Source organism: Phlebotomus papatasi, chromosome 1 (assembly GCF_024763615.1).
Source record: "Phlebotomus papatasi isolate M1 chromosome 1, Ppap_2.1, whole genome shotgun sequence".
Taxonomy (NCBI): Eukaryota; Metazoa; Arthropoda; class Insecta; order Diptera; family Psychodidae; genus Phlebotomus; species Phlebotomus papatasi.
In genome coordinates, this window is record NC_077222.1 from 24,935,794 (window position 1) to 24,950,976 (window position 15,183).

The 15,183-nt window shown below is 33.9% G+C and overlaps 2 protein-coding genes across 8 annotated transcripts in view; both read right to left on the minus strand.

The window, feature by feature from the left end:
* LOC129799810 (carboxylic ester hydrolase-like) overlaps window positions 1–2,788 on the minus strand; it is a 70,726-nt gene extending 67,938 nt beyond the window's left edge. The window contains exon 1 of the mRNA XM_055844037.1: window positions 2,680–2,788. Within this exon, the coding sequence (XP_055700012.1) occupies window positions 2,680–2,788 (109 nt within the window). The remainder of the gene's footprint in view (window positions 1–2,679) is intronic.
* LOC129798300 (polypyrimidine tract-binding protein 2) overlaps window positions 1–15,183 on the minus strand; it is a 712,220-nt gene that overhangs the window by 660,301 nt on the left and 36,736 nt on the right. Inside the window, exon 1 of one of the 7 annotated variants that reach the window (XM_055841370.1) lies at window positions 1,458–1,478. The exons of the other annotated variants lie outside the window; for them this stretch is intronic. The gene's annotated coding sequence lies outside the window, so the exon portion shown is untranslated. Of the gene's footprint in view, window positions 1–1,457; window positions 1,479–15,183 lie in introns of those variants that run through there. 7 annotated transcript variants of the gene reach the window in all.

Below are 15,183 nucleotides of genomic sequence, written 5' to 3' on the forward strand. Positions count from 1 at the left end.
TTTGACCACCCTGCTGTTCGTAACTTTTCTTTAATTCTAGCACTTAAGGATGATCTTCTTCATCGATCCTACTATTATATCCGATCGATGAGAAAACCATCCTTAAGTGCTAAAATTAAAGAAAAGTTTAGGAATAGGAACGCAAGAGGACTTAATTAATCCATATCTATACTACTAATGGGAACCGGTGAACGTTGCGGAAAGAAGGGTCAGCTTCTAAGTGAGTCTCACAAAAATCTCTTAAGAAAGCACTCATAAATTTAAATTATACAATATTTATTTTTAAAATTACAAATTAAGTGTAGTGCCCAAAATTGCATGCCCTGTGAAATCCCTGACTTTATGACAAAGCGACAAAAGACTAAGTTAGACCACTGAGGAAGGCTTGGAGTCTGAGCCGAAAGCTTTGGGAAGAATCTAGAATTTTCTAAGCTGACCCTTCTTTCCCCGATATTCACCTGTTCCCGTTATTCTCTACGCCTATCTCCTGCAAACTTTCCATGAAGCTCTCATAAATCTACTTCTACTGATAACATTCCTAGCTCGCCATGAGATTCCGGAAGTCTGCCCCAATGAAGCTCCTTGGCAAATTGAATTCACAAGCAGTAATTTTTCAGCTAATGGGTGAAAAGATAAGGCTCTTGGACCATAAATTTATCTTCTTGACTATAAGTTACGCATTATTGTTTGCTTCTTCAACTGAGAATGCAGTGGTTTCAGAACCATTCAGGACGGATTCTCGAGTGTTCATGAAACTGTCCTTCTTTCGCTCCTGAGACTGGAGGTACGGGAGGTGCCAATTGGAAGATGTGAGATATGCTGCATATCAGAAGGATACAGAAAATGCAATGGCAGCTCATTAGGACGGAATCTTTTCCCAGTTATCGCTTGGATACCGATTTTGCAAGCTCTGGCTGGGGAGACGCTTACCTACGAGAGACTTTCGGCTCCCAAATCAATCATAGGAATTACGGAATACCGGAAGAAGAATTATTTCCTTCGAGCTTTCCACACAACTTGCTATCCACAAACTGACATTAAAGCACTACGCCACCACGTGGTGAGTATCGGAAACTTCAAAAACTATACCGCCAATTTCACAATTCCACCAATTTTTAAAGAAAATGAGAAAATCCCACCAAAATATGAAATTTTCAGGACAGTGAGACAATGCAAATGAAAATATCTGAGAAGGAAAGTGATCTGGTCCGGACGATGCACACCCGGAAGAAGATCCCCTTCAAGAAAGCCTTCCCGGACGCTTCAAAAGCTCACTTTTGGGAAGGAAAAATCGCTAGAGAAAATGTCCCGAGACCATTTTCCATTGCATAAAGAGTGATATTATTAATAACTGTTTACAATCATTGCATATGAATGTAGAAAAATAGATAAATTGCAGAAAAAACTGAGATTTTCCAGCATTAAATTGATTAGAGGTTATAAAGAATTTCACTGACCTTTAACGCTTCTGTTTCATCGTCCCCAGGTATTCTTTTTCAGGAATTCACTCAATTCACTAACCACTTCACTTTCACAAAGAATTTATTTGAAAACTTTCACTATTTCAAAGGAAAATTTAGGAAATCCCGCACAGGAAACATTTTGCAGTCAGGTGACTTCATTTTGTGAAGCGGAAAACTGCATGCAAGTTGCAAGCTCCGTGTCAGTAGCAAAAACTTGCAAAACTAGTTGCTCGCGCTTTTTTGTCTCTGTCGGTTTCTTTGTGTGATTTTTCGCAATTTTCGTAGTGAAAAGTGTATAAAATCCTTGTTGAAAGTGTGAAAATTAGTGGAAATGTGGAAAGTGATTAAGTTGATTAGGAATTCTGCGACAGAACACGAGAAACTTTAGGAAAATCAGTGAAGGAATTACAAGGTAGGTACATAACCTCAATTTCTTGGCATCCTTCTAGAGATTTTTCCCATTTCTTCCTCAATTTCTTTTTGAAAAGGTATTGAAATCAGATAATTTTTGCTTTGTGGTATTCTATATCATTTTTCAAGTCAGTCTCTTGCCCCAGAGACGCTGAAATCTGGTTTCCGGAGGAAGTGAAAGTTAAAGCTTTTGCAAGTCCCGTAACTGGGATTTTCATGCTTTACAGGCTTTTCCGGAAGTCTGGTCTCAGCTTCCACTCCCTAGTGGATCCGTCTTAAAATCTTAAAGCCACTAGATCAGTATTAGTTCAAATAGCAATTGCGGGAATCCATTAAGATCCATTCTTTCCGGAGACTTTCTTATGCCGGGAATTCGATTGCAGACAGGCTTTCCCTTCTGGAAATGGTACAGATGTACAGATAGATACTTGGGGAATTGTTTTGGGGATATTTGGGATTGAACTTACCTACCATTGTCATGAGATAAGAAAATCTTCTCATTTATTAGCCAGTCCATTGCAGGACAAGTTGAGGCTGCTCAGACAGCTTCCTGGTCCATAAATTTCTGTTATTCCATCCGGAAGAGTTTGTTCTCCCTGTAGAGTCATCTTCAGCTTACCCACCCTGTCCAGATACTCTTTGCTCAGTGTTCTGCTCGTTTTTTCCTATAAAGTTTCTATCTTGAAGATGCAGTTCTCCTTAATCACACCTTTAAGTACCTTTTGGTCAGACTGAGTCTCCTCCTGTGGCATCTTCACTCCTTCCTCTGATCATTCAGCAGCTGACTAATCCTGAACATCGTTACCATTGACCAGAATTCCCTTATCCATTGTGTTGATACTTCTTGCCTTGCTTCTTGCACTTCTCGAGGAATTTCTGGCCAGATGGTAGGAAGACTCTTCTTGATCTTGCATTTTAGCTATCCTCCAGACTTCCTACCTACCTTTCCGTGGATGGAAAATGCATTTCTCTTAAAATTTACCACAATTTTAACTTCCTTGTGAATTCTGAAGCAAATAACACAAAAAATGTTCTACCCAGTTGAACTTGGATATCTTATAGGCCTTTTTGAAACATGTTATTACGAAGCTCTTACGTATCAGTACGCATTAGGATTTAGAATATTTTCTTCTTTCTGGCTCGATTGGAGATTTTAATAATTAAACTACGTTTTATTTTCTGCAACAAAAGGTCAAATGGTTACTCAAGTATGTAATACCGACACATTTTTCAGTTTGAATCCATGGAATCCCTGGAATCCATGGAATCACTGATCAGATTCTGATAGAATCTCAAATGGAATCCATACAGAATCACTAGAATCAAATGTTATCACAGAATCTCTCATTTACGATTGCTATCGTTTTGACAATTATAGATATAGACCCCAGCTGAAGTGCAGTGAGTAAAGGTAGAATTATATAGGTAGAATTTTCATCTTTTTTTTTTTAATTCTTTCCGGACCACAACATATCCAGCGAACGAATTTCAGTAAAACTCACTTTATTGTAAGTGTTAGTGGTCAAATATGATACTTTTGTAGAGAAATAATTTTTTCCGCCTCTGGGAAATTGGAAAACTCATGGGTACTCTTGTCCCCAAAAGAACGAAAAGGAGACAAACTTCAATTTTCCAAAAGCCAATAATATCAATTTTATGAATTATTTTTGCGTGTCAAATGACTCCTTTACAATGTTGATCACTAAAACAAGAAGAATTATGGACCAGTATCTTCTGAGATGTCCAGGAAGTGGTCAAGAAGACACCAAATTTCTGCTTGCCAACAGATTCCTCAAAATATTTCACACAATAACACTTTAAAACACATTTCTCTCAACACGATGTCATTGCAGATACATTAAGCTTTCTCAACAGCCAAAAAAACACTTCCTTGACAATCACAGTTCATTAAAATCAGGAAAAACAGGAAAAACTTCCCTGAAAGCAATCTTCCGCGCTGTCAAATGTCAAAATTGTCGGCCATATTGGCAAAAATATCGCTCCCGCTTGGAATTTTGTTACAAGGTTGGTGTTAAAAAGCAAATGGCGGGCATTGGCGGGATAACCTTCCATTTGACCTCTAGATTTGTGAGTACCCATAAAGTTTGAACAAGTTTTTTGGAAATTTTCGACCTTGAGTAACCCCTTGCAAAAGGTAAATAGCCGTCTAAAAACAGAAATTGTTAATAGAATACATCACCTACCTCACGTTTAACTTAATATCAGAGTAATACGTTCAAATGCAGGTTGGAATAAAGAAAATTAGGGTTATGTAGCTGAAAGAATAAGCTTTCAAATGCATTTGGCCTCGTCAATAGCAAATTACCTAAAATCAGAACTAATTTTGTCCAACTCTAATCAGTGTGAATTTCCAAATTTGGCACTACAACCTTTTCTGGGGTAATATAATTTTCCAAAGTTGGAGCGTGGGATGATTTGGAATGGCCTAGAATGGGTTTTTAGTGCCCTATCCAGAAGCACAATGCGTGTGCAATGTGAATCGCGTTTATTGGCTAAATTCATGACAAAGACGAGAATGGGGAATGAGGAGGAATGGAGGAGAACCAGGTCCCTTGTGGAATGTAATGAAATTTTCCGAAAGCTCGTTGAAGCGCTTTACTAAACGATTAATCAGGAAAATGTGTTTGCTCAAATTTTCCACAGTGAACCACCATATGAACATTTCCATCAATATATATTTGTAACTCAGGGATGTCGATGGTGGTTATGTGGAACTATACCTTCGGTTATTGATACTCGATATTCCCATCTCTTGTTATTATATAAATGTGTTCGACATAACCCCTATGTCTGTTTATGTTTCAGACAAAATACAGTGCTAGACGTTCAGTGGCTTTTCATTCTAATGGTTTCTATTGTCATTCCTAATTATTGCTTGGAAATTCTCAATGCAAGCATACAAATGTTCCCATTTAATTAAATCAATCAAATATGAGTTTTGTGTTATGTTGGTACCTGAGACTGACTGATTTTCGCATTGGCACTTCCTCCTTTCCCAAAGGCAGAGACAATTATTCTGTATTGATGTGTTTTATGATGAATTTATTTAGAGGCTTATATAAGATTAATTTTGGCATTTCCCACTGCATTAGTCGATGCTATTTCCTTCAAGCATACCCTCAAATGGTGATTTTGATGTATGAAAATTTCATTTATTGCGAAAAAAAACTTATTTTGATATTTTGACATGTGAATTGTAATTTTACTGAAAATTTTTATATGATAGTAAACTGGTGTAAGGACACAAATAAACTCAGGGATTAGATAAAGGAAATTTATGCAATGAACCTCGAATTGATCATCTCCTAAGCACGTGTATGACGGTTTGGGATATATCTTTACTGTAAAATTTTGCAAGTTAAATTATCTCAATGATCAGCTTTAGTCTATTTAGGATCCAACTTTTTGTTTAGTTAATAGAATTCAATTTGTTGTATTTAAGACACCTAAAAAGAATATTAGTTTCTATTTTAGTTGACATTTCTTCAAAATAAAGCTGTTTTCTGTTTCGTATGATAAAATATTTTAATAAAATTCATAGCAAGTGCATTTGTAACCAGACGAAACTTTGATCCATAGTATTTTCCTTACAAAGGAAAATTACAAGATTTCGGTTTAAAATTTACTTGTAAAGACGAGATAATATCCCCATAAAATTCCCTAAAAAATTATAAATGTAGGCTTTTGTTGATTGTGGCATCCGAGTGGAAGTAATAGCTGGTTAGTTTGGGGTAAACTGAACTGAACGTTTATTTCTTCCTGGGTTTACATACAATTGTGATCCTAACCTCAGGACCGCTACCTCATAGTCCTGATGGACTTTGCCATCTTATTGTGGGTATTCTCCAATGGATGGTACATTGGACCCATCTTTGTCTCATACATTTCACTGATGGAAATTCAGACAAAGAAAAATGTGTTTTAAAACATAGTTTTTTTGATTTCGTGATCTGAAGGCTTGATATAGTCATCAAGAGGACTGTTTTTTAAGAAAATTTCAGAAAATAGATTAAAAATTGAATGGAAATGGAAATGCTCTCTTATGGCCTCTACACACTAGTAAAAATTTCTTAAAAATGCCTTTTTAAAGAAAATGTCCCCTTAGAAGTGGAGCACCTTTGAAATTGGGATTTTTCTCCTATGTTTAAGTGGAACTAAGCCATATCATAATGTAATTTAGCTTCTCAATTTATTTGTGCACCTAAATTACAGTGAGTGTCAATAGTTTGTTGCCTAATGGATGTTTGAGAAATCAAGTGAAAAAAATGATAGAAAAAAATACTTTTCCAAATTTTTCTTTTTGCAGATGAGTTCCTTGTAATCCGTAGATATTGTTTATAATTTTCAAAAAAAATAATTAATTTTATTTCATATAAAAAATAATTGTTTTCCAAAAGTTGGTCATTTTTGAAAAATCAAAAGTTTGTTGCCTCATTAAAAAAACTAATTCAAAATGGTGAAAACGTGCAACCAACTTTATGTAAACCGGTTACATTTTGAGCTTATGTCATTTGATAGGCAAATGGTGGATTTGTACATTTTTAAGGCTGTCAATGGTAAATATATAGGTGTAAAAGTGATGATAAATAACAAGAAATAATCAGTTTTTTGATAATTCATAATTTAGGTTATAATGGCAAATTACAAAAAGTTGAAAGGTGGGATATTGTCCAGAGATACTGCTGGAAGGAATCGGTGTCGCTTAATTGCCAAATTTTATGGAAATTCATGAAAAGTTATACATAAAATGGTCAAATATTACAGTTATGAGGCACGAGTACATCTGAAAAACGGTACTGGTAGACCCAGGGTTTCGACTCAGAAAGTCGATAACCGCATTCTAGGTATCTCTGATAGTAACCCCATGATGTTTGCTTCAAAAATTCAAAGTCGGCTTGTTACAGAAGGCATACAGGCTTCAAATGCTTCGAAAATCAAACTCAAAATGAAAGAAAATATAAGAATAGGTACTTGGCTCGCAAGATTCCATTGGTAAGCAAAACCAAACTGCGTAAGAGGTTGTATTTTTACGTTTTTAGCATGCTCCAAGTGAATTTACAACCTTTTAACCAGATTGGTTTTGTTTGCCAATGGAAACCTGCAAACCAAGTAATTATTCTTACCACTTTCATTAATTTGCGGTTGGTTTTGAAGCCTGTATGCCTTCTGTAACAAGCCGACTCTGAATTTTTGAAGCAAACATCATGGGGTTACTATCAGAGATACCTAGAATGCGGTTATCGACTTTCTGAGTCGAAACCCTGGGTCTACCAGTAGCGTTTTTCAGATGTACTCGTGCCTCATAACTGTAATATTTGACCATTTTATGTATAACTTTTCATGAATTTTCATAAAATTTGGCAATTAAGCGACACCGATTCCTTCCAGCAGTATCTCTGGACAATATCCCACCTTTCAACTTTTTGTAATTTGCCATTATAACCTAAATTAAGAATTATCAAAAAACTGATTATTTCTTGTTATTTATCATCACTTTTACACCTATATATTTAACATTGACAGCCTTAAAAATGTACAAATCCACCATTTGCCTATCAAATGACATAAGCTCAAAATGTAACCGGTTTACATAAAGTTGGTTGCACGTTTTCACCATTTTGAATTAGTTTTTTTAATGAGGCAACAAACTTTTGATTTTTCAAAAATGACCAACTTTTGGAAAACAATTATTTTTTATATGAAATAAAATTAATTATTTTTTTTTTGAAAACTATAAATAATATCTACGGATTACAAGGAACTCATCTGCAAAAAGAAAAAATTGGAAAAGTATTTTTTTCTATCATTTTTTTCACTTGATTTCTCAAACATCCATTAGGCAACAAACTATTGACACTCACTGTATATCACGATAAGGCTCCTTTTTATTTAAAAATAGGTGAAAATTCCCTATTTCAAAGGTGCCCCACTTCCCCTATCCTTGTAGGCAGAAACGTCAGAATTTAAAAAAGGCCATTTTTAACGAAAATTGCTTCTACTATGTAGACACCATTATACTAAAAATCTTATGACCACTTGACTGTTGTTCCCATACATGCGTAGGCAATTTGCTACAATATGGGCAGAAATTGGTTCAATGTGTAGATGCCATTAGTGTCTTAATTTTTACGAAAATATTTTTTTTTTTTGAAAAATTCGCCAAAAAATTATTATTGTATCAATTTTAATAATTTTGATGCCAGATGTGAAAAACTTTAGGATTACTTAACTGCTCTTATAATACAACATTACACTTTTATTTGAGAAAAGTTGATTAAAATCTTCCTCAAAGTCCCCTAAAAAGAAACTATTTTGAAGTATTAAATATTAAATTTTGTGCACTGTTTCTTTAAAAAAATCACCATAAATTCAATTTTATTACAAATTAAATGCTTACGAGCTTTTGGGAAAGTTCGTAAGACTTTTCCAGCAAATAAGGGCGCTTTTCTTCAGTGAAATGTCCTGGTAAGCTTTATTTTAGTATTCTTCAATTTTTAGTAGTTTTAATTTTTTGAGAATCATGTAAGTGAGGAGGAGGGCAACGACCCCTCAGTGACCTTTCCTTTGTAAAGGCCATGGTAACTTTGCCACTTTGCCTGTTCATATAATTTTCTTTAATTGCAAGGCTTCAGATTCAGGATGGTCTTCATAGATCTGACATGCTGGATCGGATTGTGAAGACTGTCCTTAAGTGCTAGGTTTGAAGAGAAGCTAATGAACCGTAGGGTGGTAAAGTCACCCACATCTACCCTACACTTTTAAACATTTTAAGGTGTCTAACAACTGACCAATATGTACGGCAACAGTATTTGTTTTAGTTCCAATGCTCACCGCTACGAACGCAATACATTGTGAGCTTTTTTTAAACTAAGACTTGAAAGATAGGCCTTATGGCTTTATGGTTCGTATGGTCAGACGGGATGTTTTATTACAGTTCTGTTATAAACTTTATATTCTGTTTTATCATCATAAAACTTTAAAATCTATTTTATAATACTTCAATTAGTCCTCTAATTCAGTTCTAATAATTGTTCTTTATGAATAAGGTAAACGGGTTAAGCCATTGCATTACTATTTCTACTATTGAACGTTTGAACGTTGTTCTTTTTAGCTTTATAGGTGATTTTTCAGAGTTTTCCAGTTACACTTTGAACTCGCAATACATTCTTTCTCATAAATTAAACAACCAATCGTGGTTTCTTCAATTGATCTCATTCCTTGCTTCGACCGAAAGAATTAAAAATTAATTTTTAATTAGAAGTACAAGGGCGTCGTGTGGGAGGGGGTTTTGGCGGGAAAAGGCACACCTTTACATGAAATTGATTTACCCGTAGAGATAGATTGAAACGATAGCAATGAATGGATATGAAGGGGAAAATCGTATTAAATTATTCTGAAAGTTTGATGCAATGATTCACAGGGTATTTGATTCATGAAAATTCGCAACTGCCAGCAGACTGGTAGATCTCGATGGCGCTAACAGCTTCCGGAGATCCTGGAAATTGTCCCGTCCGGTTGTGAGATTTGAATTTCAATGAATTTTCAAATCAATTACCATCTGCACTGGACGGTTAAGGCCTCCCCATATTGCCTCTATCATATATGAGGAATCACAGTGAATGATTGGAATATATTGAGGAGGGTCACTTGGAAAGCTCTCGCTCAATTTTCTTTTGCTCAAATTATTATTATTATTATTTTCTTTTTTTTTTGAAAATCCTGCATGTATCCAAATACAAAATATTTAAATATGTTTGTATTCGGTAAAATATGGAGCTTTTCATCGGTGAAGTATTGTGATTTAGCAAGAATTAGTTTAGCTTAATTGCAGATTAAATTAAATTCAGTATTAATTAAAGTTTTTTTTTTAGATACAGTACAGTCTTCCAAGTTTGTTTTAAGAGTTTTATTCATTAAACAAAAGAGGAGGTAGGACATCAATACACTATTCGGAACGGCTTCCGGAAAGGGCTCTGTCGGTCCAAATTATCAAGTTTGAAAAGAATTGTTTGTTTATAGCTCCGACACACCTTTTAGATCAAGAAAATTTCATATAAACGAAATTTACATCCCTTTCTTTATAAAAGTTTAGCATTTTTCACTCTTCTTCTTCTTTTGAACATCACACCAAATTAAATTTCGTTCAGTCCAATTTGGAGTCGATAGAGTAAGGATAGACTTATGCGAGTCTTTTGAGAAAGAAAGAGAATTTTGATTTCATGAAATTTTACCGATTTAAAAGGTGTGCCAGAGGCTTTGTATTCTAAATTGATTTGTCCGGAATTTCAAATTTTGCTCTAATTTATCCGAAGAAAAAAGAATGACACCTTCGACTCATCACTTTCAAAGTACGTTCAAAAATAAACCTTGAAATATCTGTAACTCCATTTAGAATTGCCAGAATTCAGTCATCGAAAGTGAATATAAAAGGTCTTGGGAAGTGCTACAAATCTTTGTAATATTGTAATTTCGTATGACTACCTCTAAGGATACTTACTCCGAAAAAATCTTTTTCGAAATTACTTTGTCAAGTCTCTCGAAATCCGTAGGCCCTTATAAAGGATACAATGAAAATCTTGATAAAATAATTTTTGTCAAGATTTTTAAGCACAGTAGGGGAAAGTGCCCATGCTTGATACGATCCAAGCTTAATAATAACTATTTATTTTCTATGTTAATCAATAGTTATGACTTATCGCAATATATTTCAATAGCTAATGCTAAGCCTCACATTTCCTAAAAAAATTAGGATCCTAGCTCTTTTTTCCTAGTTTCAGGTAGCAAAAATCAAAAATAGGTCCAAAACTGTAATTTTGATACATGATATTTTATAAGTATTTCTTAATTAATGTCGCTTTTCAGGAAAACTACTATGATAGGCACATAGAGGGTTCATCAGTATTAATATTTATGTAAAAATATTTTTACTTGGGGACACTGTTTTTGTGGGTGGTGACAAATTCATAAATTCTACCTATGTCCATCCCATATTTTAAAAAGGGTCCATGAATGATAATTTAATTGTGGCAACTCTATCATTAGATGTGATTCTTTCATAATTACACCTATTGAAATCCGCCAATTTTATCGACAATTGACATGGCCTTCAACCCTGTTGCCTGAATTTTAAGAAAGCAGAGTGACATTTTCATGGACTCAAAGTGAAAAAATGGTTTTCGCTAGCACCCTAATGTCATAAAAACACGGCTTAGAAAAATTACATAAAAGAAATTTTAAAACTAAAAACCAGTCGTACAAACGATTTAAGCAAATAGATTAGAGTTGCGTCTAAATATTAATGTGCAATTTTTTGTATTCGGTGAAATTTTTGCAGTGAAAATGGGCTTCCGAATTGTCGAATCAATTATTATACAGGAAGGCCCCGGACCCGACTTGTATAAAAGTTGCCACTGAATTTTCATTTTCTTCTTGAGGAAAATCTAAGGATTTCCAGGAACTATGTGAGGAAGGACTATGAACCTAATAAGTGAGACATTTTTTTGTCATAGTGGAAGAATCGCTTCGGTTTGTGTGTTAATCAGAAAAAAATCACAAACCTTGGACATCATTTTACAGTATCAAGCATGGTCACTTTCCCCTATTTCTAAAATGTCTCTGGGTTTTTCCGAGTGACTCGTTATAATCACTCCAGAGATACTTATCGTTCTGTATAGACGCACTCACACATTTCAAATGGGTCATTTTTTAGTAAACGGACCCAACGTTAACGCCCACTCAAAAATTCCTCGTCATCAGGGGAATGTCTCGTCAAGGGTGAAAATATCCCTCTCGATATATTGTGAGGTACATGAAGTACATAATACCCCGGATTGTACCAGAAGAGGATTGGGCCTGTCTGAATATTCCGGAAATTCCTATTTTAGTTCCGACACAGAGTCACCAGCTAAATGAACAGTTCTCTCGAATATTGAAATTAGCCCGTCCCATTGCAAAAGAGAAATCCTTCGAGAGTCACTGAAAATGTATATATTTTTCCGTTGAGAGCTTTTTAGAGCTTTTTTGTCTCTGGGAAGATAAAACCGTGAAAGACAAAATAATATTAAAATTACAGTGAATGCTTGCAAATTTATTTTTGGGGGAAAATGAAGTGCCTGTTTCAGAGTTATGCACTTTTATTGATTACACTTTGAAAATGCATTTACGGATGAAGTCAATTGTGAAGAGTATAATGTATAGAACCAATTAAGGGGTTAATGATGAGTTTTTAATGGGGTCATCCATTAATACATTTCATTTGGATTATTTTGAAAACTGTCACCAGCATAATTCATTTATTTATTGTTTTCAATTTTCATTTGTAAAAGAAGGATACTGTTTGTAATTTGTATGTATATATATATATATATATATATCTTTTTTTTGTGTTGTTCAAAATTGATGGCAAGCTCAGAGGAAATTTGATGGATTAAATTACCATTTCAATTATTAAATTTTAATAAAATGTCCGTGGAAATTTGAATAATAAAAGTGTGATTACATATACAGTAATTTTACAGGGCTCAATGGTTCACATCCTTATCTCACCGGTTTCATCGGTAATTATGCTATTTTATATATTGCATAGCAGATAGAATCATTGATCAAATTTTGATGTAATTTGGAATTACAAATAGCATAGGGAGGTGTAGTTTTTTTTCTGAAAATAACTTCTAGATGTCTCAAAAAATTATTATTTTTTTTAATTGAGCAGTAGGAGAAAGTACTCTCCTTCGAACGTTCATTCCTTCGAATAATATAAATTTCTTTTATTTTTCCTAATAGATTTACACATAATTACCACAAAATTATCAATAATTGTTAAAAAGCTAACTAATAATTGATAGAAATGTGTAAGTTTCTTTGGATAAATAAAAGAAAATTCACATTATTCGAAGGCATGAACGGTCAAAGGGAGGGTACTTGGCAAAATCTTTTTGGTCAGTGAAAAATTCAAATTGTCAGTAAAAAATCAAATTCGGTCAGTAAAAAATAAAATATTGTCAGTATAAAATTAAATATGGTCAGTAAAAAACTTTTAAAAAAATCGGAAAAAAATTAAATTTGGTCAGTAATGGCTCCGGCACACCCTTTAGATCAGGAAAATTTCATAAAATCGAAATTCTAATCTCTGTCTTTCTCACACACTTTGTGTATGTCTGTCCCATTTTTTCGCACTCCAGATTCGATTGAGCTAAATTGAATTTGTTGTGACGTTTAAAAGAAGAAGAAGAGTATGAACGAATGAGATGAACATATAAAAAGCATGTGAGAAAGATAGGGATTCGAATTTAGACTTCATGAAATTTTCCTGATCTAAAATGTATGACGGAGCCATAAAAAATAAAATTTGGTTGGTGAAAAGTCAAATTTGATCAGTAAAAAATAAAATTTCGTCAGTATAAAATAAAAATTTGGTCAGTAAAAAATCAAATTCGGTCGGAGAAAAGTCAAATTTGATCGATAAGAAGTCAAATTTGGTTAGTACATTTTTTTAAATCAGTAAAATGTGAAATTTAATCAGTGGAAAATTAAACTTTTATTTTAAATGACCACATTTGATTTTTTACTGACTAAGGCTTGCTATTCTGCCATCTTTATAATTTTGTAACTGAGCAAGATCCAAGAAATTTGGTATTCTCACAGAAAAAATGTAAAGTTCTAAAATATTAGTACTCTCCAAATATTTTAGACTTTGTTATAAAGTCTTCAACAAAATTTTCAAATTACCATATTCTGAAAGGAAAGTTTAGAGGTTCTTTTAAATTTTTTAAAGCGAAAGTTTTGTCAAGGTTGAATTGAATATAATTACCTTTAAAGATATTTTAATGCTTTTTTGTAAAAAATAACAAACCACTATAAACACGCAGTGTCAAATAATTCCGCAGATGATGCTGCACGACAAGTCTCCAAATTTTTTATATCTTGTTCGATTTTTACTATAAAATTTTTGGCGGCAGAATTGCTCAACCTTGGATTGACTTTAACAAGAATTCCAAATTCCGCAAAATCTTACAAAATTATAAAGATGGCAGAATAGCAGCCTAAATTTAATTTTTTACTGACCAAATTTAATTTTTTACTGACCAAATTTTATTTTTAACTGACCAAATTTTATTTTTTACTGACCAAAAAGTCGCAGCCAGAGTACTTTTTCCTATCTTAGAAAAATCCGCAAAACTTAGGCAGCAAGACCTCCTGCCTATAAATTATAATTGGTATGGTCCTATATCTATGTTGCACTTTCGAAAAAAGTCTATATGGGGACTATATTCATTAAGGATCAAAAGAAATAATCTAGTAGGGGAAGACTTTCAAGCTTCGCACAAACTCTGGCTTCGAACACTTCATATTTTTCCCATATTCCTTTAAGGCAGAGGTGTGCAAGAAACCGTTGAAACCGAATTAACGTCAAATGAAACATGTACGTCAATGGTCAAAACGCTACTATAACAAACTTATTTTGACGTTAATTCGGTTTCAACGGTTTCTTGCACACCTCTGCTTTAAGGAATAAGATGTAATTTTTTCAGGAAGTCTGTGACTTAAGACCGGCTATTAAATTATATTGCTATCAGGTCTGATTAATTAAAGAAATAGGCAAAAAACATTGAAGTGTTCGAAGCCAGAGATGTGCGGAGCCTGAGAACCTTCCTCTAGTGCGAAACTTGTGTCAACTGAAGCATTAAAACATTCTCCTTATAATTCTTTTTAATTCGTCTGAGAAAACAACTTCATGTTACTTCCACTTTTCAAACAAATCATTAAAAGTTCTCTGATATTTCAAGTATAGTGATAAGAATTCTCAAGTAGTATTTGCGGATTTTCCGATAAGAAATCAATTGAACATTAAATGCGAAAATAGCTCTCTTAAGTATTGATAAGCCTAATGTTTATTAAAGCACCTAAAGACTTTAGATAAGCCAAGCTTTTCAATTAGAGCATTACCACGAGGAGAATTTCAACAAATTATCGATAACATAACCCGTTGTCGTATCTGGACTTGAATATATCATCGGTGGCATAGACCATTTGTCTTGTGTGTGCATTTTGGTGCAAGCTACGATACAGACGTCATCTCTTTCTTGAAACGCTGATACAAAAGAAATGCAGATACGACAAAGGTCGATGCAACCCACGATGTTTCAAGAGATGATTTACTTAACTTAACCCTTTAAGGACGATTGGAACACCATTGTCCCATAAGGAAAATAATTTTTCCTGACTACCTGAAGATATTTTTTTCATATGTCTGTACATAATTCTACAATGTCTACAATATTTTTTACAA